At 43.4% G+C, this 27,586-nt stretch overlaps 1 protein-coding gene across 5 annotated transcripts in view; it reads left to right on the forward strand.

The window, feature by feature from the left end:
* LOC125459570 (tumor protein p53-inducible protein 11-like) overlaps positions 1–27,586 on the forward strand; it is a 147,186-nt gene that overhangs the window by 55,657 nt on the left and 63,943 nt on the right. The window contains exon 1 of one of the 5 annotated variants that reach the window (XM_048546172.2): positions 3,033–3,301. The exons of 1 other annotated variant lie outside the window; for it this stretch is intronic. Coding sequence is in view for 1 of the 4 variants with exons in the window: in XM_048546171.2 (XP_048402128.1) it covers positions 3,566–3,674 (109 nt within the window). In the remaining 3 variants the exon portion in view is untranslated. Of the gene's footprint in view, positions 1–3,032; positions 3,302–3,391; positions 3,675–3,695; positions 4,022–27,586 lie in introns of those variants that run through there. 3 more of the 5 variants (XM_048546174.2, XM_048546171.2, XM_048546175.2) reach the window with 3 other exon arrangements.

A 27,586-nucleotide genomic window follows, 5' to 3' on the forward strand; every position in this document is an offset into this window, starting at 1 on the left:
TTAGATTCTCCCTTGTTAGAGATAGCCATTGCCTAGCACCTGTGTAGCACAAATGTTGCTTGTAACGTGCCAGCCTGAATTTGGATATTGCTCAGGTCTTACAACACATAGGGAAGAATTGCTTCAGCAGCTGGTGATGGTTGGAATTATTTCCTTTTCAAGCGGACAGTAAGTTACCTTGTAAAAGTCAACATTGACATATTGCAACCACTCATTTAAGCAGTGCATTCTAGTGCACAATAAGTTACACTGTTAAAAATGATCACTCATTAGTTTTGGGGAGATCATTATTTTTAGTGCTTTTGCCAATATAGCAAGGTTTGTACCCAGCCGATATATCCCTTCTTTCTTTCTTCCTGAGCATGTTAACTCCTTGATGTTGGATTGGCCTCCACTGACCACAGTCAACTCCCAAGGTCCTACTAAATAGTTTCCTTCATCTGAGGTTTCTCAGTGAGTATGAAAAGGCTAATTAATCTCTGGAAGAGTGTCATCAAGCAATGTGTAAACATTTAGTGGGATCATCAACTGTTGAATAGGATCAGAAATGCTTTCTATGACCGTTTGGCAACCTGAATCTGATTGAGACCATATCAGGGACATTTCTTGGCCTTAGAGATATAACTATTCACTCGGATTTATTTGTAAAACCCTAAACACGTGAAGAGGTTCCTATTTTCACAATGGAATATACAATGTATTATTTTCAAATCAATTGTTCTGGTTTGTTTTAGTCATGAAGAGGTTATTTTTCAAACTTGGCAGCTATGAACCGGCTACTGAGCCTGGGTTTTTTTTTATCTTCTTGACAGGTGCCAATGTCACTTAGTTATGATGTTATCAGGTGCCATACAATCAGATTGAAATTGGTTTCATCAAGCAAAAACAAATTTAAGAGAACCAGTGTGTATGCTGGATACCTGAAATAACAGGGGAGCTTCTGCAGCAGGAGGCTTACTGAGCTGAAAGGCTTTTACCTTATCCAATGCCTTCTGGAGGTCCAGATATACTACATCTAAATGATCTCTATTATCTACTTTGCTTGTTACACCTTTGAAGAACTCTAACAAATTAATCAAACACGCTTATGCTGCAGCTGTACAAAACTCTGGTGCGGCTGCACTTGGAGTATTGCGTACAGTTCTGGTCACTGCATTATAAGAACGATGTGGAAGCTTTGGAAAGGGCACAGAGGAGATTTACTAGGATGTTGCCTGGTATGGAGGGAAAGTCTTACGAGGAAAGGCTGAGGGACTTGAGGCTGTTTTCATTAGAGAGAAGAAGGTTAAGAGGTGACTTAATTGAGACATATAAAATAATCAGTGGGTTGGATAGGGAGAGCCTTTTTCCTAGGATGGTGACGGCGAGCACAAGGGGGCATAGCTTTAAATTGAGGTGTGAAAGATATAGGACAGATGTCAGAGGTAGTTTCTTTACTCAGAGAGTAGTAAGGGAATGGAACGCTTTGCCTGCAACAGTACTAGATTCGCCAACTTTGGGTACATTTAAGTTGTCATTGGATAAGCATATGGACGTACATGGAATAGTGTAGGTTAGATGGGCTTGAGATCGGTATGACAGGTCGCCACAACATCGAGGGCCGAAGGGCCTGTACTGTGCTGTAATGTTCTATGTTCTATGAAACCACAACTCTCCTTCATAAAACCACACTGACTATGTTCGATTGCATTTGATTTTCCAAATGTCCTGTTATTACTTCCTCACTCATGGATTCTAACAATTTCCCAATGACAAATGTTAAACTAACCAGGGTTTAGTTTCTTTTTCTGCCTGCCTACCTTTTTGAGTAAAGGTGTTAGTTTAAAATTTTCCCACCCCACTAGAAGCTTCCCTGTAACTAGATAACTTTGGAATATTATAACTCAGGGGTCTACTCTCTCTGCTGTCACTTCCTTTGAGATTCCAGGGTGTCAGCCTTCAGGCTCTGAAACCTGTCTGTCTTTAATAGCAATTGTTTGCTCAGGACTTTTTCCCTAGTGATAATGAGGATTCTAGGTTTCTCCCGTTCTGCAAACACTGCATTACCCATCCCAATTAAGATGTCATTGACAGTGAAAACTGAAGCAATATTATTCACTATTAACACCACACACTTTTTAGATACTCACTTCCATTTCATTGTATTGTCATGTGTACCAAAATACAGTGAAAAGCTTTGTTTATAAGCCGTACAGGCAGATCACAGCAAGTAAAGGATGTACAGATCAAAAAGACACTGCACCATGCAGCTCTTCAATGCATTTCATTTAGATATGTAACACCCTGTCTTATCTCTGTACTTGGATGTAACATTGAATTCCACATATATTAGGGATGCTGCACTCAGTCGATCCCTGATCCTAGGTGTATTACGGAATTACAGTCAGGGGCGGACTACACTCTCCCCAGCTATCATCCTCGGTGTATTATGATATTACAGCGTGGCCCTCTATTAAATGCATTACCCTTTTCTCACAGCCCTGATCCTGGGTGCATTATGGTATTACAGTGTGCATCTCTATTAATTGTATTACACTCTGCCCAAGCCCTCATCCTGAGTGTGTTAGGGTATTACGGTGACCCGCTGTATTAATTGTATTGCATTTTGCCCCAGCTCTGCTCCTGGGTGTAATATGGTATTAGAGTGCCCCTCTATTACATATATAACACTCTCTTCCAAGACCTGCTCCTGTGTGTATTACAACATTACAGTGTCCCCCTCTATTAAATGTATTACACTCTTCCTCCAGCCCTGTTTCTGGGTGTAATATGGTATTACAGTGTGCCACTCCACTACATGTATTACACTCTCACCAGCCCTGCTTCTGGGTGTATTATGGAATTAGTATGCTCCTCTATTATATGTGTTACACTCTCCCTAATTCCCTGCTCCGGTGTGTATTATGGTATTGCAGTGTGCCCCTCGATTACATGTATTACACACGCCCCCAAGCCCTGCTTCTAGGTGTTTTACGGTATTAGTGTGCCCCTTCCTTTATATGTATTACACACTCCCCAAGCCGTGCTTCTGGGTGTATTACGGTATTGACAGTGTTGCCTTGTGTAGATGAGAGTTTCCCCAGCTGCAGCTCCTTGCCTGTGTTTCGCACTGTGATGTGTTCTTGTTTTGGGACCACGATTAAATAGCCAGCTAGCGGGGTGTCACAAAACTGGGAACTGCCCTAGTGCATGTCCGTGCTGAGGCTCTCCGACGCGAGGAAACTCCAAACTCCGAGAATTGCGACAATCGTGGAGTCGCCGCTGAACGCAACTCAAGCAAACTGCTGGTAACTTTTCTCCTGTACGTACAGCTATCGCCAGTATAAATTGCATGTGATCGATCCAGGATTCCGTGTGCCTTATGTTGGATACTGTCTGGCTCCAGGATCCAGAAGACAGTGTGCAGGGTTTGGGGGAAGGTCGGGAAATGGGGACGTTAAAATGTTCAGTTATACTGCACAGACAATGGATCTTCGGCTTCATCACAGCAATTCTATGACCCTGATACTGCTGACACTGGGCAGTCTGACTGACATCGAGATTCGATCACAATCCTTGACGCAGTATGAATATGGACAGTGGGCATAAGACTGTACATTGGATACCGTTAAATCATGTTGGACTGGATGCTGGACGCTTCAAGAAACTGGGATACTGTGTGAGACTAGGAAATTGTGAGTGTGACACTGAGACTGGGGTACAGTGAGAGTGTGACACTGTCAGAGTGTGACACTGAGACAGGAATATTGTGTGAGAGTGTGACACTGAGAGACACTGGGGTGCTGTGAGAGACTGGGATATTGTGTCAGGGTGAGAAACTGAGAGACAGGGTTACTGAGAGTGTGACACTGAGACTGGAGTACAGTGAGAGACGGATATTGTGTCAGGCTGAGAAACTGTGTGTGACCATGAGTGTGACACCATGAGATTGGGATACTGTGTGAGATGAAGAAGCTGTGAGACTTGGATATTGGACAAAACTTGAAGCTATTGTCTCCTAGACAAAGGGTGACGCAGTGTGGTAAGTATATTTATACATTTGTGCTGTTGAGTTGGATTGTTGAATTATAAGTGTGAAACGATTTGCCCCAATGCTGAAGAAATCTGAGACAACAAAGTGTGGAGCTGGATGAACACTCGGATTCTCCAGCATCTGCAATTCCCATTATCACTGAAGAAATCTAAATTGTTTTACTGGCAAACTGTGAGTTGAGCCCTGGAATTTGAGTTATTTGCTGCCTGAGTTTAGGAAACATCAGGCTGCCTTATAGTGAGTCCCACAGTGTAAGGAATGCAGGCTTGTATCTGAGTGCAGTTGGGAGAGTGTAAATGTTGGGGTGAGTCTAGTCAGGGCTTTCTGTCTTGTCCAAGTTCCCAGCTGGTATGGGACACTTTGTTGCTGGGTCAGCTATCTCTCGGTGATGTGTTGAATTTTCAGGTCTTAGCCTCTTTCTGTTCCTATCAGTAACAGCTTCAAAGATACAAGTACAGGTTCTGGGAATCTGCATGAAAAACACTGCAGATATTCAGCAGGTTCACTTATGTCTGGAGAAAGTAAAAGAGCAATTCAGCTTTTTAGGTTAGGCTCTGTCACCAAGCCTGACTTCCCAATAGATGAAACCCTGCCTTGCTTATCTTGCTTTTGCTTATTAACCTATCCAATCGATGCCAGACATTTACTCAGCTTTGAGTAATGGTATTTAACTAATGTTATTCCATATTTCCCAAGTCATACCCTCTGCAGTGAACTTTGACACAAAATTAGTATGTATGAAAATTTGGTGATATCTTTAAAAGATTTGCGGACTCTGTGTTTCATTTTAGAAAATGACGTTTAAGGATTTGTGTGAAGGGATCAATTGAAGTTTTCACTAAATAGAAGGAATATTGGACTACATGGCCTGATGGCCCTTAACCTGGAAGCAGTACTAACCGGGAGTTAACATGTAAAAGCTATGTGACCAGGTGCAAAGGAGAGTTATTCCTAAGGAGGTTAATTAATTTAACTTTATAGAACATAGAACACAGAAAAGTACAGCACAGTACAGGCCCTTTGGTCCACAATGTTGTGCTGTGAAATAATCCTAATCCAAAAATAAAATAACCTAATCTACATTCCCCTCAATTCACTGCTGTCCATGTGCATGTCCAGCAGTTGCTTAAATGTCACTAATGACTCCACTTCCACGACTACCACTGGCAAACTATTCCATGAACTCTCAACTCTGAGTGAAGAACCTCCTTCTGACATCTCCTCAATACCTTCCTCCTAACACCTTAAAACTATGACCCCTCGTGGCAGTCAATCTTGCCCTGGGGAAAAGTCTCTGGCTATCGACTCTATCCACGCCTCTCATTACCTTGTACACCTCATTCAGGTCACCTCTCTTCCTCCTTCTCTCCAGAGAGAAAAGTCCGAGCTCAGTCAACCTCTCCTCGTAAGACAAGCCCTCCAGTCCAGGCAGCATCCTGGTAAACCTCCTTTACACCCTCTCCAAAGCCTCCACATCTTTCCTATAATAGGGCAACCAGAACTAGACACAATATTCCAAGTGTGGTCTCACCAGGGTTTTGTAAAGCTGCACCAAAACCTCGCAGCTGTTAAACTCGATCTCCCCCCCGTTAATGAAAGCCAAAACACCATATGCTTTCTTAACAACCTTATCCACCTGGGTGGCAACTTTGAGGGAGCTATGCACTTGAACACCAAGATCCTGCTGTTCCTCCACGCTGCCGAGAATCCTGCCTTTAATCCTATATTCAGCATTTAATTTTGACCTTCCAAAATGCATCACTTTGCATTTATCCAGGTTGAACTCCATCTGCCGTTTCTCAGCCCAGCTCTGCATTCTGTCAATGTCTCGCTGAAGCCTGCAATAGCCCTCGATACTATCAACGGCACTTCCAACCTTTATGTCATCAGCAAACATACTAACCCACCCCTCAACCTCCTCATCCAGGTCATTTATAAAAACTACAAAGAGCGGATGCCCAAGGACAGAGCCCTACCGGATTCCTCAGCTCGTCAGCAATGCAGAATCTTTAGTGCATACATTCAAATCTTCACTTCTTTTTAGGGATGAATGAGGAATTAAAAAGGCCATTTGCCAGTCTTTGGATTCCCATGTCCTGTCCTGAGGATTGTCTTATAGGAACACACTGGCCATGTTAAAGCAACAGCCTGGTTTCTGCCCATTGAAGGGAGCAAGCTCAGTGCCTTCTGCACAATGCCCAGTCTCTAGGACAAACCGATTCAGGAAAAAACACTTTAAAGCTGCTTCTTACAGCTGTAGTGGGCAATGTCATAATATTTAGTTTTCCGCCAGATGATCAGTTTAAAAATTTCTGAGACACTGAATATCATAAGTGTTGTACAGGACTGAAAGATTCCAGAGTTGGGAAGGACAGAATACCATTGGATGGGGATGGTTTAGGGTGGAAGGGGCAGGTAAGATGATGGAATTAGGTAAGTCTATTAATTTTGTGGGACTATGCTAACAGTGTAGAAGTTAAAGCTCGATATTCAATACCAAGCTAATGTTATGTCCATATTTCTGGGTGCCCTGCTGTTTAAGGATCTCCAGTCTGTCTGACAGTGAGTACAGTGGACTTCTCTTGAACAGGCTTTCAGTTTACCAGGACCATGGACGGGATGCCATAAGAGAGGCCAAAGGGATCAAATGATCAGTTTGTAACGCCTCCTTACAATTAGTAAGAACAGTGAGGGTTTCCTGACTAGCAAGAACCATGTGGTCAGTACAGCGAGAGAGAAACTCATCAAGTCTGGCAGCATCATCACAGAGAGAGACAGAGTTAACATTGCCATGTCTTTTCTGAAGTAATCACACCAGACTCAAAACATTAGTTGTATTTTTTTCTCTCCACAGATACTACCAGACTGGCTGAATTCCTCCAACAATTTGTCTTTTTATTGCATATTTCCGACAGCTGCCGTACTTTTTTTTATTGAATGGTGCATTGTGAGCGAGATTTCCACTGAGGCAGTTTATGGCTTTAAGTTCCACTCTAGAGACTTGAGCACAGCTTCTGAATTGACACGTCAGTGTTACATTGAGGAGCATTACATTTAAACAGATTGTTCTGTAATATTCACTGAGCTCCTTCAATTACCTCTCTGAGAACAAATTGGTTGCAGTGATTCCTATCTCTGACAATGACTGCACTCCAAGTGTATTGCAGACTAGAAATTGCATCTTCCGAATATTGTGGAAATTGCTATACGAATGCAAAGTCTTTCTTGTTGTACTCCCAGGATTTGATCTCGATTGCCTGATCAAACACTTCAGATATGCAGGATCAGTGTGATGATACTGTGGCTTTAAGAGGTCCATTTTGTCCTTTTTTTAAGGAGACATTTTAAGGCAGAGGTTCTGAGATGTCTGCTGAAAACTCTTGAAGTAAACAGCTTATGAGGCCTTGGTTTTTTTTAAAGTTTGAACAATAGGAGCAGCCTGAATGGGTGGGGACAAGCTCCCACAGAGCCAGGATTTTTGATTTCTTAGTTTCTCAATTACAGTTGTTGCTTGGCCTGAGATAACAAGGTGTAGAGCTGGATGAGCACAGCAGGCCAAGCAGCAGCATGGGAAGCAGGAAAGCTGATGTTTTGGGTCTAGACCCTTCTTCAGACCCATTTCTGAAGAAGGGTCTATGCCCGAAACGATAGCTTTCCTCCTCCTCTGATGCTGCTTAGGCTGCTGTGTTTATCCAACTCCACGCCTTGTTATCTCAGATTCTCCAGCATCGGCAGTTCCTGCTGTCTGTTGTTTGGTCTGTTGCTGCAGTGTATCTCTCCCTGTTACACTCTGACTTCTCTTCCTGTTGCTGGAGTTGCATGTGAAACAGCCTGTTTCTGAATTTGCCTATGTAAGGGATGTTACTATATTGGAACAGTTAATTAGTAATAGTTACTGTTTTTATTATTCTGTTAAGCATTTCCAATAGAGTTATAGCTAAGCCAGTTCTTTCATTTTTCTAGTCCTTGTGTTTTAACCATAGCAGTATGAATAAATTGTGTTTTGCCTCACGTCGGGTTTCTGACGAATCGAATTGCATCTGGAATACAATACCTTGAATTTACCTTTTAAAATAAGACAACATCAGGGCCTAGGCTACTTCATAATATATTTTGCAGGGTCTGGTCTGGTCCTGAAAATCAGCAAGTAATATGAATAGGTTGACATTATTAATCAAGAAGTCAATAGGCTGAAGAATGGCAGATGGAGTTTAATTTGAATACATGTGAGGTATCGCATTTGGGAAAACAAACAAGGACAGGACTTATACAATTAAAAGTAGGGCTTTGGGTTTTGTTGTAGAACAGAGAAAGCTAGGGGTTCAGATACATAATTCTTTGAAATTTGTGTTACAGGTAGACAGGGTGGTTAAGAAGGTGTTTAGCATGCTTGTCTTCATTGTTTGGACATACGAGTATAGGATTTGGGAGGTCATTTTGAGGTCGGAAAGACATTGGTGAGGCCTCTTCTAGAGGACTGTTCCAGTTCAGGTTGCCCAGTTTTAGGAAAGATATTATTAAACTGGAGAGGGTTCAGAAGAGATTGACCAGGATATTGCCAGGAATGGAGGGTTTGAGTTAAAAGGAGAGGCTGGAAGGTTGAGAGGTGACATTATAAAGGTTTATAAAATCATGAGGGGCATAGATGAGATGAATGGAGCATGTATTTTCCTTTAGGTGGGGGATTTTAAGACTAGAGGGCATATTTTTAAGGTGAGAGGAGAAAGATGTAAAAAAAGACATGGGGGCAATTTTTACTATCACAGAAAGTGATTAGTGTTGGAATGGATGCCAAGAGTAAATGGGGGATGTGGGTACAGTTACAACATAGAAAAGACACTTGAATAAGTACATGAATAGGAAAAGTTTGGTGGGAAATTGTATCAGTGATAATGGGAACTGCAGATGCTGGAGAATCCAAGATAACAAAGTGTGAAGCTGGATGAACACAGCAGGCCACAACACAAGCAGCCTCTGATGAAGGGTCTAGGCCCGAAACGTCAGCTTTTGTGCTCCTGACATGCTGCTTGGCCTGCTGTGTTCATCCAGCTTCACACTTTGTTATCAAAGGTTTGGAGGGGTATGGGCCAAGTGCAGGCAGGTGAGACTAGTTTAGTTTGGGATTATGGTTGGTATAGACTGGTTGGATCGAAGAGTCTGTTTCTGTGCTGAATGATTCTATGACTGAATGACTGGAAAAGTGAAATGGAAATATTTTGATTAAATTCAGATCACTGTTGATTTGATTTGATTTCTGATGTGAGGTGTTAAAATTGTCTTTCAGTTCTTACTCATTTCACTGTCTGTGACAGTCTAAAGACATCAGTGCCTCCTGGTGGTAGGAATCTGTTATGGCAGTTCCTGTGATTGTAGTTAACAAGGTGTAGAGTAGAAGAACACAGCAGGCCGAGCAGGAAAGCCGACGTTTCGGGCCTAGACTGTTCTTCAGAAGATGAAGAAGGGACTAGGCCTGAAACATCAGCTTTCCTGCTCCTCTGATGCTGCTAGGCCTGCTGTGTTCATCCAGCTCTGCACCTTGTTATCTCAGATCCTTCAGCGTCGGCAGTTCCTACTATCCCTGTGATTGGAGGTTGTGTCTCTGTGGAACCTCACATAGACCTATGTTCCTGTTAGATCCATCATCAGAGACTTGCTGCGGGCCATCAAACCGTGTTTTGATGACAATGTCTAAGTGGACAGGGCAGTTACTGACTTTCCATTATTCAGTGCTGGGGGCTGGTTTGAAAAGGAGAGCCAATATCTGAGTGTTTCAGGTGGGAAGGATGGGGTACTCAGAATAATCCGGGGGAGGCTACGTGGTGGTGTGGGATCAATACTGACAGCAACGTATAACCACCAGAGAGAGGGGGAGAGAGAGAATTGTGGGGAGGGGAAAGAGACAGAGAGCGAGGGTTAGAGAGAGAGTGAGGCTGGAGAGAGAAAGAGAGTGAGGGGGAGAGAGAGAGAGTGTGGGAGAGAGAGGGAGAGAAAGAATAAGGGGACAGAGTGTGAGGAAGAGAAAGCGAGACAGTATGTGTGTGTTTGAGACTGAGTGACAGTATCTTACATATGGTCCCCAGAAAGGCACGGGGTTTTAGTTGTGACAGGCAGCACGTCGGTGCAGGCTTGGAGGGCTAAAGGACCTGTTACTGTAATGTAATGTTCTATGTTCTACGTTCTATCTGTGAGAGAGACTGAGTGCAGGAGAAAGCATGAGAAAGAAAGAAAGCAAGTGAAAGAGAGGGAGCTACTAAGAGTGAAGGGAGGAGAGGAGGAGTGAGTGTGATAGTGAGTATGAAGGAATGAGAAAGCAAGTGAGTGAGGGAGTGAATGAAGAAGCGTGAGAGTGCAAGGGGGCCAGAAAGTGAATGAATGAGAGGGTATGAGCGAGGCAGTAAAAGAGGGGGCAAGAGTGCAGCTCCCGGGCTGTTTGTTGACAGGTTTAGGCTTGTGTCCTGCCCTCCTGCTGTCCCTCCTCCCCTCTCAGTCTGTACACATACACTGAACCTGTTGTGGCACAGTGCTGTGAGTGGTTTATCAGAAGTAGCAGTGAAATGTTGATGCCCAGTCAGTGTGCTCCCTGCAGGAGAGTTTCTAGTTTTAGATGGGGAGGCAGCCGTAGCTGTGCTTTGTCAGAGGTGTTTCAGTGAATGGAGTAATCGGTGAGTTATAACTGGGCCTTATTGTGCACTACACTAGGCTTACAGCATTAGCAATAGTCCCTTCCCGCTCCTGGAAACTGCTCAATTCAAATAGCAGGCTGCAATTCTCCAGCTATTAAACCCCACACCAGGATTACCGATCGTTATCATTGGTGGACACAGGTAGATACTTGCTAAACGAGGTGGAGATGGTTATTAGGGGTAGGTAGCCAGGTATGTGGAATAATTTGATCAACTGGGATCTTTTAAATAGTAGAGCAGGCTCTAGAGAGTCAGTTTCCTATTTTTATCGAGGTAGTTATAAAGCATGGAAACAGACCCTTTGGTCCAACTTGTCCATACCAACCAGATACCCTAAATTAACCTAGTCCCAATTGCCAGCATTTGGCCCATATCATTCTATGCCCTTCCTATTCACTTACCCATCCAGACGTCTTTTAAATGTTGTAATTGTATGAGCCTCTGTCACTTCCACTGGCACTTGTTCCATACACACGCCACCCTCTATGTGGAAAAAGCTGCCCCTTAGGTCACTTTTATATCTTTCCCCTCCCACCTTAAACCTATGCCCTCTAGTTTTGGACTCCCCTACCCCAGGTAAAAGACCTTGGTCATTCACCCTATCTGTGTCCGTCATGATGATATAAACCTCAATAAGGTCACCCCTTAGTCTCTACATAGGCTGCTGCTATATTCCCTGCAGCCTGTTCATCCTCTCCTGATAGTTCAACCCTCAAACCCTAGCAACAATGTTTGCATGTTAACTATTCAAATCCTTCCCACCTGTTAATTAGGAGCTGCCTCTCAACAGCGTGTGATAGTCTTTGTCTAAAATGTTGTCTAGATTCACTCAGTGGTGAGGGTCAGCAGTAACTCATGGAGTTTGGAAGATCTATTTGCTTTAAATTGGGGGTAACAGCAGATTGAGGTCACTGAAGAGAGTGGTGATTCTGTGCAAAATAGCTGGAGTGAGCTATATTATCAGTATTGATATCCTCTCCACTAAGAGATCTCTGCTGAAAGTAAGCTTTCCATGAAAAGAACACATATAAAACTGGATGGAGAGCATGATAAAGCAATTGTATTTGGAACCTCAGTGGGTCTTCGGTTTCCTAATTAGGATATTATTGTATCTCCTTAACAAAACCTAATGATTCAGATCAGAACATTGGAGAGAACGGCATCAAGTGATAAGAATCATAGAGAAAATACAATTATCTTGAAGCCACAGAGATAACTTGCTCACCCTTCCTCAGGGCCTGTTGAAGGGTACAGGAAGATTGATGAGGAGCATATGACGCTCATTGAAGAGGCTAGTGCAAAATGTCAAAGATGTAACAAGGATCGGGGACACCGCAGTTTCTATTGTAAGCCTTTCATTGCTATCTGACTTTAATACCATGGATCTTAAGAAATGGGACCAAAACAGAAATATTTACGGTCTAGGTTTGTTAACCCTTTTGTAGACACGACAACTAGATTAAAACTTTCTATATTAACTGTGAAACAGACAAAGGGAAGATTCCAGATAAAGGGATGGAGCAATGAATAGGTACTGAACTAGGAGCATCAGCTGAGTTTCTGATTGATAATGGAGGAAAATTTGCTGATGCCACGTTCGGAGACATGTCTGCTAAAGTGGTCAAGAATACCACAGCAGAAAGGCCCTACAGTAATGCAGTGTATGAAAAGAATCACTGTCAATGAAATCCTCTGGAAACTCCTGTCTGTAAATTGCTTACTGTACTAACATGAACAGTTCATGCAAATAATCAGATGGCTTTTTGGATGTACCCCCTATCAAATGGCCAATGGATGGAAATGCAATCTACCTTCCATGATGGTTAATAGTTCCCCTCATACTATGGAGAAAGGGATTAGTTGTAGGTTTCATGCACAGTTTGATTCTTTTTTAACTTGCAGGGAAAAGGGCTTTGATCAAAGCTGAAATCCTGCAGACATTTTTTTTGTGAGCTCTAAGCCATCATTTGAGAGTATCTGAGATAGACTTTAATTGTGGGGAATTGTTGGGTTATTAGCGTAGAAAGGGGAAAGATTTTGGTAATGCATACAGAAAGATAGTGGTTACATGACTTGAACTTCAAGCTTTTAATGCTCAATCCTCATGATTAGTCAAAATTTGATGTGAATAAGATTGAAGTGAAATTACTTGCTAAGAATATTAATCAGATTGGAAGTCTAGCTTCAGGGACTTTGAAATATATTGGTTTATGGACTGGAGGGAATCTGGAGTGACTTTAAATTATCAGCCCTGTTCACTGTGTTACTCCAGTCCAGGGTAATTATACTAAGTCACCATTGAAGGATAATATTACATCTCAAGACAGCACAGTGCTGTTGAGGCTTGGTTGGTGACTTGAATTAGTTACCGAGTCAGACAAGACCAGATGCTCATTTTGATATATTCGAACTAAGGGCTGTAGTGAAACTGTGCAATGTTGCACATGCCTTGAGGGCAAATGCATTCTCCAGCTTCCATCTCTGTTTGGCCTCTGCCTTCCATGAAGAATTGTTCTTTCTGATGCTAACTTGCCAGACAGCTATTCGAATGCAGCTGCTTTCATCATTGTGTGAAAACAGGAAGCATTTTCCTTTTGCCCTGGGAAGCTTCGAGTTGTTAATACTTGGCAATAAAGACAATGAAACAATTTGCCAGAATGCATATGTTCTGTCCACAAGAAAGACCCTGAGCTTCCAGTTGCCTGTCACTTCAACACACCACCCTGTTCTCCAGCAACATCTCTGTTTTGAGCCTGCTGCAGTGCTCCAGTGAAGCTCAGTACAAGCTGGAAGAACAACACCTTCTTTTCCTTTTGGGGACCCTGCAGCCTTCAGGAGTCAATATTGAGTTTAATAACTGTAGAACCTGAACCACCTTCTGCCTACTTTACCCACGCTGCACCCTGCTCCTTCCACCACACAAGACACAGGCTGCGCACAGCCACCCCTTTTTCACCTATTCTGTATCCCCGATCAGTTCTTCTCCTTGTTTCAGGTATTCAGCACCCACAGTTTATTTTATTGCAGCAATTGCCTTCACAATTTCTGCCTATATCTGTCTGTAAATCCTCTGCGCTTTGTGCACAAGGATATTAAATGTTGGTGGTCAGAGATATTTGATCATTTTAAACAGATTTGTTCTAAAGTGGATAATCTGATTTGGTTCCCACAAGCAATGTTCTAGGTGATACACTCCTATGCAACACACCTAGGTCCCTATGCAATGTCACTGTGTCCTTTCTTACATGTCAGTTTCCCATTTAGCTTCATGTCATCAGTAATACTGGAACCATTCCACTCAATCCTTTCGTTGGGCCATTAAAATGGAAAGGTAAATCATATTCGACTGAATTGATTGAGACCTTTAATCTAACATTGATGGGTGATGAGGACACTCTGATTGTTCTGGTCTTCCAAAGGATGTTTGACAAAACATAATGTAATGTACTAACTTTGTAAAATAAAAGCCCACAAGATGAAAGGGAAATTGGCAGTATGGAGACTAGACTGTCCAAAGCATAAATGGCAGAAAGCAGTGGTAAACATTGCATTTTAGACTGAAAGAAGTTATACAGTGATATTCCCTCAGAACCAACATTAATATTCTCTTTGATACGTGTTAAGGACCTGGAGTTGTGTATGCAGAGCATAATCTCAGAGGCTTACAAGAATATCGAAAAAAATGAGAATAGTAAAAGGCCAGGCAGATTCAAAGACCAATCCTGGCCAGATGTGTGGAACATTTAGTTTGAATGGATGGATCTTGGCAGGAAAAAGGAGAAGCAAAATTGAATTTTAAAGGGAATATAGGAATGACTGGAGTTGTACACCTTTGAAGATAGGAGGAGAGGTTAAAATTGTGATTAAAAACAAGGTTTTTGGCCTCATAAACGAACTTTGAGTCCGAAAGGAAGGAATGCTAATTCTTTACAAAATGGTGATTGCATTTCAAATGGATTATGATCAAAATCTGGGCACCATTTTTTCAGAAGAGGACAAAGCCTTTAGAGAAGGTATACGAGGGATTTACTCAAACGGTACTGGGGTTGTGCATTTCTAATATGTGGAGAACCTGGAGAGACTGGGTTAATTTTCCTGTGGGGAACCTTATCGAACGCCTTGCGTATACACCGCATCAACCAGTTTACTCTCACCTACCTGTTTGGTCACCTTCTCAAAGAGCTCAATGTTTGTGAGGCATGACCTACCCTTCACAAAACCGTGCTGACTATCCCCAATCAATTTATTCTTTTCTAGATGTTTATAAATCCTATCCCTTATAACCTTTTCCAATACTTTATCAACAACTGAGGTAAGCTCACTGGTCTATAATTACCAGGGTTGTCTCTACTCCCCTTCTTGAACAGGGGAACCACATTTGCTATCGTCCAGTCGTTTGGCACTATTCCTGTAGACAATGACGAGTTAAATATCAATGCCAAAGGCTCGGCAATCTCCTCCCTGCTTCCCAGAGGATCTGAGGATAAATCCCATCCGGCCCAGGGGACTTATCTATCTTCACCCTCTGAAGGATTTCTAATACCTCTTCCTTGTGAACCTCAATCCCACCTAGTCTAGTAGCCTGTATCTCAGTATTCTCCTCGACAACATTGTCGTTTTCTAGAGTGAATACTGTCAAAAAATATTCATTTAGTGCTTCCCCTATCTCCTCTGACTCGACACACGACTTCCCACTACTATCCTTGATTGGCCCTAATCTTACTGTTGTCATTCTTTTTTTCCTTAAATACCTATAGAAAGCCTTAGGGTTTACCCTGATTCTATCTGCCAACAACTTCTCATGTGTCTTCCAGGCTCTTCTGAGCTCTCTCTTTAGGTCTTTCCTGGCTACCTCGTAGCCTTCACATCTCATCCTAACATAAGCCGCCTTCTTCCTCTTGACCAGAGATTCCACTTCCTTCGTAAACCATGGCTCCCGCACTCTACCACTTCCTCCCTGCCTGACAGGTACATACTTATCTAGGGCACACAGGACCTTTTCCTCGAATAGGCTCCACATTTCTAATGTGCCCATCCCCTGCACTTTCCTTACCCATCCTATGCTCCCTAAATCTTGCCTAATCTCATCGTAATTGCCTTTCCCCCAGTTATAACTCTTGCCCAGTGGTATACACCTATCCCTTTCCATCACTGAAGTAAACATAACAGAATTGTGATCGCTATCACCAAAGTGCTCACCTACTTCCAAATCTAACACCTGGCCGGGCTCATTACCCAGTACCAACTCTAATGTGGCTTCACCCCTTGTTGGCCTATCTACATACTGTGTCAGGAAGCCCTCCTGCACACACTGGACAAAAACTGACCCATCTATAGCACTCGAACTATAGTGCTCTCAGTCAATATTTGGAAAGTTGAAGTCCCCCATGACAACTACCCTGTCTCTCTCACTCCTATCGAGAATCATCTTTGCTATCCTTTCCTCTACATCTCTGGAACTATTCGGAGGCCTATTGAAAGCTCCCAACAGGGTGACCTCTCCTTTCCTGTTCCCAACCTCAGCCCATACTGCCTCAGTTGACAAGTCCCCAAACATCCTTTCTCCAACTGTAATACTGTCCTTGACCCACAATGCCACACCTCCCCCTCTTTTACCATCTTCTCTGTTAGAACATAGAACATAGAACATAGAACAGTACAGCACAGAACAGGCCCTTCAGCCCACAATGTTGTGCCGACCATTGATCCTCATGGATGCACCCTCAAATTTCTGTGACCATATGCATGTCCAGCAGTCTCTTAAATGACCCCAATGACCTTGCTTCCACAACTGCTGCTGGCAACGCATTCCATGCTCTCACAACTCTCTGCGTAAAGAACCTGCCTCTGACATCCCCTCTATACTTTCCACCAACCAGCTTAAAACTATGACCCCTCGTGCTAGCCATTTCTGCCCTGGGAAATAGTCTCTGGCTATCGACTCTATCTATGCCTCTCATTATCTTGTATACCTCAATTAGGTCCCCTCTCCTCCTCCTTTTCTCCAGTGAAAAGAGACCGAGCTCAGTCAACCTCTCTTCATAAGATAAGCCCTCCAGTCCAGGCAGCATCCTGGTAAACCTCCTCTGAACCCTCTCCAAAGCATCCACATCTTTCCTATAATAGGGCGCCCAGAACTGGACGCAGTATTCCAAGTGCGGTCTAACCAAAGTTTTATAGAGCTGCAACAAGATCTCACGACTCTTAAACTCAATCCCCCTGTTAATGAAAGCCAAAACACCATATGCTTTCTTAACAACCCTGTCCACTTGGGTGGCCATTTTAAGGGATCTATGTATCTGCACACCAAGATCCCTCTGTTCCTCCACGCTGCCAAGAATCCTATCCTTAATCCTGTACTCAGCTTTCAAATTCGACCTTCCAAAATGCATCACCTCGCATTTATCCAGGTTGAACTCCATCTGCCACCTCTCAGCCCATCTCTGCATCCTGTCAATGTCCCGCTGCAGCCTACAACAGCCCTCTACACTGTCAACGACACCTCCGACCTTTGTGTCGTCTGCAAACTTGCTGACCCATCCTTCAATTCCCTCGTCCAAGTCATTAATAAAAATTACAAACAGTAGAGGCCCAAGGACAGAGCCCTGTGGAACCCCACTCACCACTGACTTCCAGGCAGAATATTTTCCTTCTACTACCACTCGCTGTCTTCTGTTGGCCAGCCAATTCTGTATCCAAGCAGCTAAGTACCCCTGTATCCCATTCCTCCTGACCTTCTGAATGAGCCTTCCATGGGGAACCTTATCAAATGCCTTACTGAAGTCCATATACACCACATCCACAGCTCGACCCTCATCAACCTTACTAGTCACATCCTCAAAAAACTCGATAAGGTTTGTAAGGCATGACCTACCCCTCACAAAGCCGTGTTGACTGTTCTTACTGAAACATCTAAATCCCGGAACCTGCAGCAACCATTCCTGTCCCTGCTCTATCCATGTCTCCGAAATGGCCACAACATCGAAGTCCCAGGTACTAACCCATGCCGCAAGTTCACCCACCTTATTCTGGACGCTCTTGGTGTTGAAGTAGACACATTTCAAACCAACATCTTGCTTGCTGGTGCCATCTTGCGTCCCTGAAACTTGATTTCGGACCTCCCTACTCTCAACCTTTTCTATACTCGAACTACAATTTTGGTTCCCATCCCCCTGCTGAATTAGTTTAAACCCACCCAAATAGCCTTTGCAAATTTCCCCCCCAGGATATCGGTACTCCTCTGGTTCAGGTGAAGACCATCCTGCTTGTTGAGGTCCTACCTACCCCAGAAAGAGCCCCAATTATCCAGGAATCCAAAACCCTCCCTCCTGCACCATCCCTGTAGCCACGTGTTCAACTCCTCTCTCTCCCTATTCCTCACTCACTAGCACGTGGCACAGGCAACAAACGAGAGACAACAACTCTGTTCGTCCTAGCTCTAAGCTTCCATCCTAGCTCCCTGAATATCTGCCTTAAATCCCCATCTCACTTCCTACCTATGTCGTTGGTGCCAATATGGACCACGACTTTGGGCTGCTCCCCCTCCCCCTTAAGGATCCTAAAAACACAATCAGAGACATCATGCACCCTGGCACCTGGGCCATGTATGGCCAGTATATCTTAAAGAGACATGCTCATGGTGTCATCAGTATCAACACATATGACCTAATGTTAAAATGGCCTTCGATTCCATCTTACTTGATTTTACACAAGGAATGACACACTGCTGAAAGCATAGTGCTCTTTGTAGCTGGCTGGCTAACTGAGCCCAGACCCCAATGTGCCTGAGAGGTGCAGTGAGCATTGTAACAGTGACTGTAATAAATGTCTCTTCCATTCATCATTACCTTGTTTCTCAAATTGCAAGGGATAACACTAAGCATTGCCACCATCAGTCAGTTTTGTGGGGAGAGTTGTTTTAGAACATAGAACATATAGAACAATACAGCGCAGAACAGGCTGTTTTGACTGAGCATGTCCTGCCTCAAGCTCAGGGCGAGAGGATTCAATAAAAACATTCAGACAGTAACTGGAAAAAGACTTAAAGAAGACAAAAATAACTGGGCTGTGAGCAAAAACAGGGCTGGGGCTAATTGGATAGCTGTACTAAAGTGCTGGGATAGGCATGATGGGCTGAATGGCATCCTTTGCTATATTGTTCTATTGTACAAAATAGATTATAGACACAGTTCCATGTATATAGAATGTACCCAACAAGCTTTACCTCAACATTGGAAGGGGGTTGTTTGGAAGATTGTGTTGCAGTATTAGGAGATTTGAAATGGTCTCATTCTGTAGACAAAGCCAAATACCGTTTGGTTTTCCTTTACAGTATAACCTTGGTTTGCACCATTGCCTCTTCCCTAAAGAATGAAGCTCTATCCATTTCCCTGCATTTATCCAGCAAATTTCCATTTACACTCGGCAGAACCCATCATCTTTATGGCTATAATACACGTGTTCCTGTTGTCCACTCTCAACTCGGAGGCACAGCCTCATGGGATTAGCTGCCAACTGCACTGACCTGAGCACCTCTGGCTGGTACACCAGGTCAGCACTGGGGATGTGTCGCACTGATGGTGTGCTACACTGCCAGAGGCCAGGGTTGTCCACATGCAGCATGCAGCATGAAGTTGAAGCCCCACACTGCACCCCCCTCAGAATATTTAAGATCCCATGGTTGGCACTGTTTTGAAGGAAAGCACAATGTTCGGCCCAGGCTTCAGGGCAATATTTGCCCCTTACTAAAACATACCATGCCCTTATCATCACAGCTTGCTGTTTCCAATTCCTCTGTCCGTAACTGCATTTCTAGTGTACCCCAGTTCGGGCATCCTGATATCATCAGCAGTGCTATAGCAATGCAGGATCTGCATTTCCTTTGATTGTCAGCCTTGTGGTTTGAGGGAGATGGAGAATTTCGTGCCAATTCCTTCCTAGCTTTTAGCTGTGGGTTTTCAGAAGCTGAGCCAAACTTGGTTCACATCTCTTGATTGATTGTCACATGTACCAAAGTACAGTGAAAAGCTTTGTTTATGAGCAGTACAGACAGATAATTGGAAACAAGGGTGTACAGATCAAAAACTCTAAGACAGAGGCATACAGGTTTCATTGCACAGAGCGTGCGCTAGGTGAGAATGATGTTAATAAGAGCAGCATTATTTGGGGCTAGAGAGTCCATTCACCAGTATAATGTTGGCTAGGAAGAAGCTGTTCCTGAACCTGCTGGTGTGTGTGTTCAGGATTCTGTATCTTCTGCCTGATGGAAAATGTTGTAGGAGATTATTACTGAGGTATGATGGGTATTGACAGCCTTTCCATGGCAGCGAGCTGTGCAGGTTTTGTGAACCGATAGGGAGTGTACGTTTTGAGGAAGCAGAACATGCTGGAAACTCTCAGGTTAGGGAGCAGAGATGGAAGGTCATTGACATGAAACTTTAACCCTCCACAGATCCTGCCTGACCTGCTCAATATTAGCTGTACGTTCTGCTTTGATTTCAGATTTTCTGTCTCTGCGAAATTTTTCTTCAGGACAAAGTACATCTTAGGAGATGTATCAGACTGACTGCCAACTGTACACAGTCCAGCTTTCAACTTCTCAATACACAATCTGCAGTAAGTTTCTGCATTCAGGGGAAGTCAGTCAGTCAGGCAGACAGACTGACAAAGGACTGGGGGAGAGTCTGGCAGACAGTCTGTGAAAGAGTTGGGGGTAAAGTTAAAGTGTCAGACAGTCTGGCTGAAGTTGATGAGGTTGGCTCCATATGGACGATTATGTGGTGTCAGACAAAAACTCTGAAATATTTCCTTGTTGATTCCATTTTCATGATTTTTCTGTTTCCTGCCGAGAATTACATTCTTTTGGTTTGTCCCTCTTTTTGCCTGTCTTTTCCTGTTACAAGGCTACACCCTCCCTCCTCTCTCTCTCTCTTTTTTTCTCTCTCTGCACCATCTCCTCCTTCATTCTCTCTGTCAGAATGTGTCCTCATGCTTTTTCTCAGCCACACGACAATGTCAAATGGACAGATGGCTCAGGGAAATCCAATTGCCTGTAATCAGTCTGAGGTGATGGCTTGGAGGCTCTGCAATTTGACAGGAAGAAGAGTTGCTGGATGTTTCTGGAGTAATCTTTGCAAAGGCTGCATAAACAGAGGAATTTTTATGGAACACGCAGCAACATGATAATCGATTTGCACATGACTTTAGGCTAGAATATTTTAAAACCCTGCTGTATTAGGCAGTTAGAATATTCTCCCAAAGATTTGAGTCTCCATCCACGCCCTGTCTGCTGTGTGAAAATTGGCTGTTACACTGCAACATGACTGGTCATATTTCATAAATAGCAGCCAGAATGTCTTGAGGTCATGTTGAATGCGCCAAAATTAAATCAGCTACTTTCATCCCAATCACAGTGTGGTTTGGTCTTTGGTGGAGCTTTTACTTTGATGCAACAATGCACAAGTGACAGTGTCAGAGTTGGGGTATGGGGTGTTGGGAGTTGCGGGGTATCAGTCGGTTTTGAGGAGTATTGCTGTGCTTTGCGAGTCCTTCCTGATTTGGAGATACTGCTGCTGTTTCTCACTCCTTGCCCTTGTCCATGGCTGTGGTTGGGACTGGGGTTGACTTGCGATCTACAGGAGCAGCAGGAACCTGACCTCCCCTCATTCTCCCTATGAACTCCAACTAATCATTGCTGTTCCGGTGACACCGATGGGAGCTCAGCTCCATCAACCTCACTGACACCTATCAGCATTCCCATGACTTCTGCATTTACATCCATAAAGCAACTCAATATCTCAGGGTCTGGAAAGAGTACAGAAGGTGACCGTGCACCCAGGTGGTGAGACAGCATACTCCCCCCATCTAGCATGAGGAAATGAAAGGGCTGCGGAAGGGGAGGGCTCAGCCAGTACCTTTATAGCCAATGGAGCCATACAGTCATACAGCATGGAAACAGATTCCAGTTACCAGATTCTTCATTTCTAATTTATTCATGGGGTAAGGGCGTTGCTGGCTGAGTTAGCATTTATTATCTGTTTCCTCTTGAGAAGGTAATGATAATCTACCTTCTTGAAAAGAGGGACTTGTTAGGTTCATTTCAAGAGTTAACCACATTGCCGAGGGTCTGGAGTCACATGTAGGTCAGAACGTGTTTGGCTTGAAGAACTTGAACCTGAAGGATTAGAGTGAAGCTGTTAAATTTGATAACAATCCTTGCATGATCTTGATTAAATAGATCGGTTCATTTTGTGCAGGTTGAATTCCCCAGTGGATTTAATCTCCTGTCTCTTGGGTTCCTAGCCCAGCTACGCCAATCTTACCTTATTGTTGGATTTGTCTGGGAGCTGAGTGATGGTCTACTGCACTCAGCTCTGTCGTTTGCATCTTCCACCACTTCCCAAATGTAAATTCACTGTAAATCGAGCCTGTCAGTGTGGATTGTTACCCAGAGAGTGGGGGCCAGGCCTGTCACATTCCTTTGGAAGAAGTGGTCTGTGGAAGGATCATCACAGCTCTGAAGCTGGCAGTCTCGACCTATCAGGAGCACAGAGCAGAATAGGCTAGACAGCCCCAGGTTGATGGTGAGTAGAAGGGGATAGAAACCTCCCAGACACATCCGAAATTCTTAGAAGTATTCTGTTTTACAGGTCACATTGAAAGGGATGAGTCTGTCTATGTGTTCAGAGTGAGCATGCCACTTAATGCTGAATAGCCTGGCATTTAATGACTGTTTTCTCTCTCAAATGACAGGGTGTGTGCCATTATTCAGTGTGGGATAGAAATCCTGGCCTCCTGTTTCCATGTTAGTTTGGCCTGCTGATTGAGGTATTCATTGGTTTTAAAAGGCTGTTTAAAAAATGACTATTTCAGAATCAAATACAATGCTATAGGCAAATAGAGGGAGGTGGCCCTGTATCTACCGACTCGTGAGAACCAAGGTTAATGAGGTGGGAGGAGTGGAGGACACTGCATTATAAGTGGTACTGACTGGGAAGCAGAAAGAAGACGGGTGTGAATGTGGTAAAGCATACTGAGAGAAAAAGCCAAGGACTGTGTACCAGGGTTAGAGCATCACTTCCTGTTGATAAAGACAAATCCATTATAATGTGTGTGCATGTGAAGGCAGTTAATGTGGTTATGTTCTTGGTGAAGTGATGTCTTAGTATTTGCTGGATGTGGAGAAATGAAATTGTCTAAGACCTTTCTGCTGTGTTATCCTCATGGCTTGTTAACTTTAGAGAGTCCCTCATAGCTTGCATTGGAATGGAAATATTTAAATGTTGTCATATTTGGTAAATGTGCCAATTTTACATTAGGATGGAGGCATTTCAGATACTACATTTCTCAACTGAGCTTTGTGTATTTTCCATAATATCCAACCTGAGCTGTTACTGGTAGATAATTTATGAAAAGTCAGTTCGAGGAGGGAACAGATGTATGTTTGTGGTTGTGTGTTTGATGTGTGTTTGTATATTTATGGCGCGAGAAGCTCAAGTCGGGAAATTTCCCGACTCAACTCCCAGACAAGCCCATGATTTTTCCCAGTGGAAAAGGTGGCTTCAGGATCCAGTTGGCCACGGCCAATGAACCTGATTGAATTTTGTCACGGAGATTACGAGTGCCAAGTTAGAAGGGCTGCCTTACTTCTGAGACTGCCTTATTTGTTTTAATTGCTGATCACCCTTTAGCCCTCACCCCTACTAGCCCCTCACCTTCCACGTCCCTTCCATACTCCTGATCCTCCTCCATGCCCGCTCACTCAATATACAAAACCCACAAGCTGTACAAGAGCACTGGTAAGTTGTATAAAGCTGATTTAAACAGAATCTAGAATCTAGATGGGATAGTGTAGGGGGAGGGGCTTAGATTAGTTCACAGGTCGACGCAACATCGAGGGCCAAAGGGCCTGTTCTGCGCTGTGTTGTTCTATGTTCTAAGTTCTATGTTCTATACAGAAATCTGCTTTGAAAAATCTGCTGTGCTTACACCCAATTTAAAAAAAACTGTTAATCATTGAGCCATTATAGTACCAACAACAGAGAGTTTACTTCTCATCTCTTAATCTTGTCTCAAAATGTATGGATATTGAGTAAAAAACACATAAAGACAAAATAATAATTTAAGGAAGAACTCAAATGAATCAACCTCTCCACTTGCACGATTCTAGCAGTGTTCAGGCCCCTATGCTCCTGTTGAAGGTCAGCAACCATTATGTATGAGGCATCTCCACTTCAGGAAGGACATCTCTCCATCCTACAGGAACAACTGCAACCTGAGGGGGACAAGAACCAGCTACTGATAATGCGAGATTTAGACCACAACCATGAATATTTATGCATCTCATTCATTTCAGACTGAAACATCTGATAGGTGTACCCTTGCTCTGTTTCGCAGAATGGTAACAGTGCAGGAGGACCCATTTTGGTCATCATGCCTATACTGGTTCTTGGAACATTTTAACTAAGTGCAAATCTCCTGCCTTTTTACTGTATCCCTACTGATTGTTTCAATAGACACATAATCAGAAGTGCTGTGGAAGATCCTGTAAAAGGCCAGCTGCCTTGAGAAATTCATCGACTGGTTGAAATCCAAAGACAAAAGCAACACGGACCTTGCTTGTGGAATTCCAGTGTATGGATAATAATGTCATCTCTGCTCTCATGGAAGAGAATTTGCAAGCCTGACTTAGCTTTGCAGAAACATGGTGAAGAATGGATCTCAACCTCACCCTCAAGAAGACTGAAATCTTCTAGGAATCTTTTCCAGGTCATGTTCCAGTACATCCATCCATAATGGGAAATCCTTCTAAACATGGAACATTTCCCTGACCTGGGAAGCTGCCTCTAATCTAAGGCTGATGTCGATGCAGAGTTTTGACATCATATTCAATCAGTGAGCACTGCCTTCAGATGCCTAAGGATGAGAGTCTTCAATGACCATAATATCTGTACTGATACCAATATCCTTCTGTACAATGTAGGCATCCTTCCAACTCTTCTATACAACTCTGAACCGTGAACAATGTATAGACACCACCTCAAGGCTCTTGAGATGTAGCATAAACACCATTTGAGATGGATTCTCTGCCTCAGCTAGGAGAACGGCAGTACTATGGCGGCACGGTGGCTCAGTGGTTAGCACTGCAGCCTCACAGTGCCAGGGACCTGGGTTCGCTTCCAGCCTCGGTCGACTGTCTGTGTGGAGTTTGCACATTCTCTCCGTGTCTGCGTGGGTTTCCTCGGTAGACAACGACTGCCCCCTTGAAGGCCTTAATGAGGACATGCACTGTTATTACAGAGAGATACGGCTGCATGCCAAAATGAACACAAATCTTTGTTGTGGTACAGAAATATTGCAAAGAGGGGAGTTGATTCACCCCCTCCTCACTTGGTTATGACCATGTTCAGTAACCCATTTACATCCTTCAAGAGGAGGTGATAGCCTAGTGGTATTATTGCTGGACTGTTGATTGAGAATGTTCTGAGGACCTGGGTTCAAACCCCACCGTGGTGGGTGATGGAATTTGAATTCCATAAAAATCTGGAATTAAGAATTTAATGATCATAAATTCACTGTTGATTGGAACCATAATAAATAAAACAAGTTTCTCCTCCATGCTTGTCAAAAGTAAGGGCAAAAACAGGGAGTTAGTCCTCTTGTGACAAACCCAACCAGCTGGTGCTCAGTGATGTCCCAGATGAGAACCCAAAATGAATCTGCATATACCTTATACAGCTGAACATTAAGTCCCTTCTCTGTGAAGGAAAGCATGTTAAACTGGGAAAGAGTTCAAACTTTATGTAGGTGAACGTCAGTAATTATTTCTAACAGTTACCCTTCAATTCAGACCACAAGATATAGGAACAGAATTGGGTAATTTTCCCATCAGGTCTGCTCAGCCATTCAATCATGGCTGATGTATTTGTCAACCCTAATTGCCTGCCTTCTCCCCATAACTCTTGATCTCATTACTAATTGAAAACCTATCTGTCTCTGCCTTTAAATACTCTCAATGACTTGGCCTCCACAGCTGTCTGCAGCAATGAGTTCCCCAGACTCACCACCCTCTAGCCAAAGAAATTCCTCCTCACTCCATTTCCAAATGATTGTCCCTTCACCCTGAGGCTTTGCCCGTGGGTCCTATTCTCATGTATTAGTAGAACTAGTTCTGAGGAAGGGTCACTGCACCTGAAATGTTAAATCTGTTTTCTGTCCACAAATGCTGCCAGATGTGCTGAGTTTTTGAGCACTTTTTGATCTTATTATTGTAATAGTGCTTTTCTTCCGTGCCTTTTCTATCTCTTGATTTATTTACTTCCCCACATCCTGACTACTGCCAGGAGGCCTGTACACTGTTTCCATCAAAGTCTTTTAGCCTTTTTATGGTGCCTCAACACTACCCACACAGTTTTTACACCTTCCGACTCTATATATCATTTCTTATTGTCAATTTAACTTCATTGCTTACGAAGAAGGCAACCCCGTCCCTCTGCCTGTCCTTTTTAATAGGACGTGTATCCTTGGATATTTAGTTCCAAGCCCTGGTCCCCATTGCAGCCATATCTCTATAATTGCCACAACATCATACCTGCTCATTTCCCTTGTTTTGTACGCTGCATACAGTTCAGTACAACACCCTCAGTCCTGCCTTGACTGCACCCCCAGTTCTCATAGTAGTCCCCTTATCCGAAGTTAGATTCCTGATCCTTTCTATATGCTTTGTTGTATCACTTGTCCTTCAGTAAACCTCAATGAGCCTTCCAACAACTATTTCTGTAACGTTCCTTGGAACTGAACTACCCCCCGCCACGCGCGCGCGCACAATTTAGTTTAAAAGTCCTATCTATGGCCCTGGTTGTAATTTGTCAGGACTCTGGTCATAGGATGATTTAGGTGGAACCTTTCCCATCAGAACAGCTCCCTCCTTCCCCTGTACTGGTGCCAATATCCTATGAATTCAAACCTTTCCTCCTTCCGTCCTCTTTTATCCTATTTCTGGCTCGGGTAGTAATCCAGAGTTTATTACCTTTTTTTGTCATGTTTTGTAATTTAGCACCTAGCTGCTCATATTCCCTCACAAAATCTCTTTCCTCTTATACCCATATCAAAGGCACCCACTACATTTCCCTCCGACTCCAGGTTTCTCTGTTGCCCCATTGAGATATTCTGAACACAGCCTTCAGAACTTTCGATCCTGGCCACAGAGAACAGAGTCTATTCCCCTGACTATATTATCCCCAATTACATTTCTCTTTTTTCACCTTCTTGAATGGTTCCCTTTACCACAGTGCAATGGCCAGTTTGCTCATCCTCCCTACAGCCCTCACTCTAATCCACACAGAGAGCAAGAATCTCAAACCTGTTAGACAAGTTCAAGGGCTGAATCTCCTTTAGCACTGCCTCCCGCATCCCTCTACCTGTCTCACTGGTAATCAGACCTGATCACTGGCTGAATGTGAGGTAGTTCATCTAAGGGATGTGACTGCTTTCTGGTACACAGAGTCCTGGTAACTCTCTCCCTCCCTGTTGCAGTGTTCGTAGGTAAGACTCCAGCTCATCCATTCTGAGCTGCAGTGTCTCAAGCAACCAACGCTTCTGCAGACATGATGACAATGAACCACAATGGGCTCCATCAACTGCCACATCATGCAGTTACAACACATCATCTGGCCCTCCTTGTCTATTTTAATTACTTAATTTTTAAAAATCAAATAAATAACTTTGATTGGTCTTTTAATTTGTAGCCTGTAAATATTTCCTCTCGTTATCATTAATCTGAAAGGAAGCAATAATATAGTCCATTTAGTAGCTATTACCAACCAATGAACTGATAGATTTACCTGTGATGTCAACCTTTTGAATTGGGTCC

This window comes from Stegostoma tigrinum, chromosome 17 (assembly GCF_030684315.1).
Source record: "Stegostoma tigrinum isolate sSteTig4 chromosome 17, sSteTig4.hap1, whole genome shotgun sequence".
Lineage (NCBI taxonomy): Eukaryota > Metazoa > Chordata > Chondrichthyes > Orectolobiformes > Stegostomatidae > Stegostoma > Stegostoma tigrinum.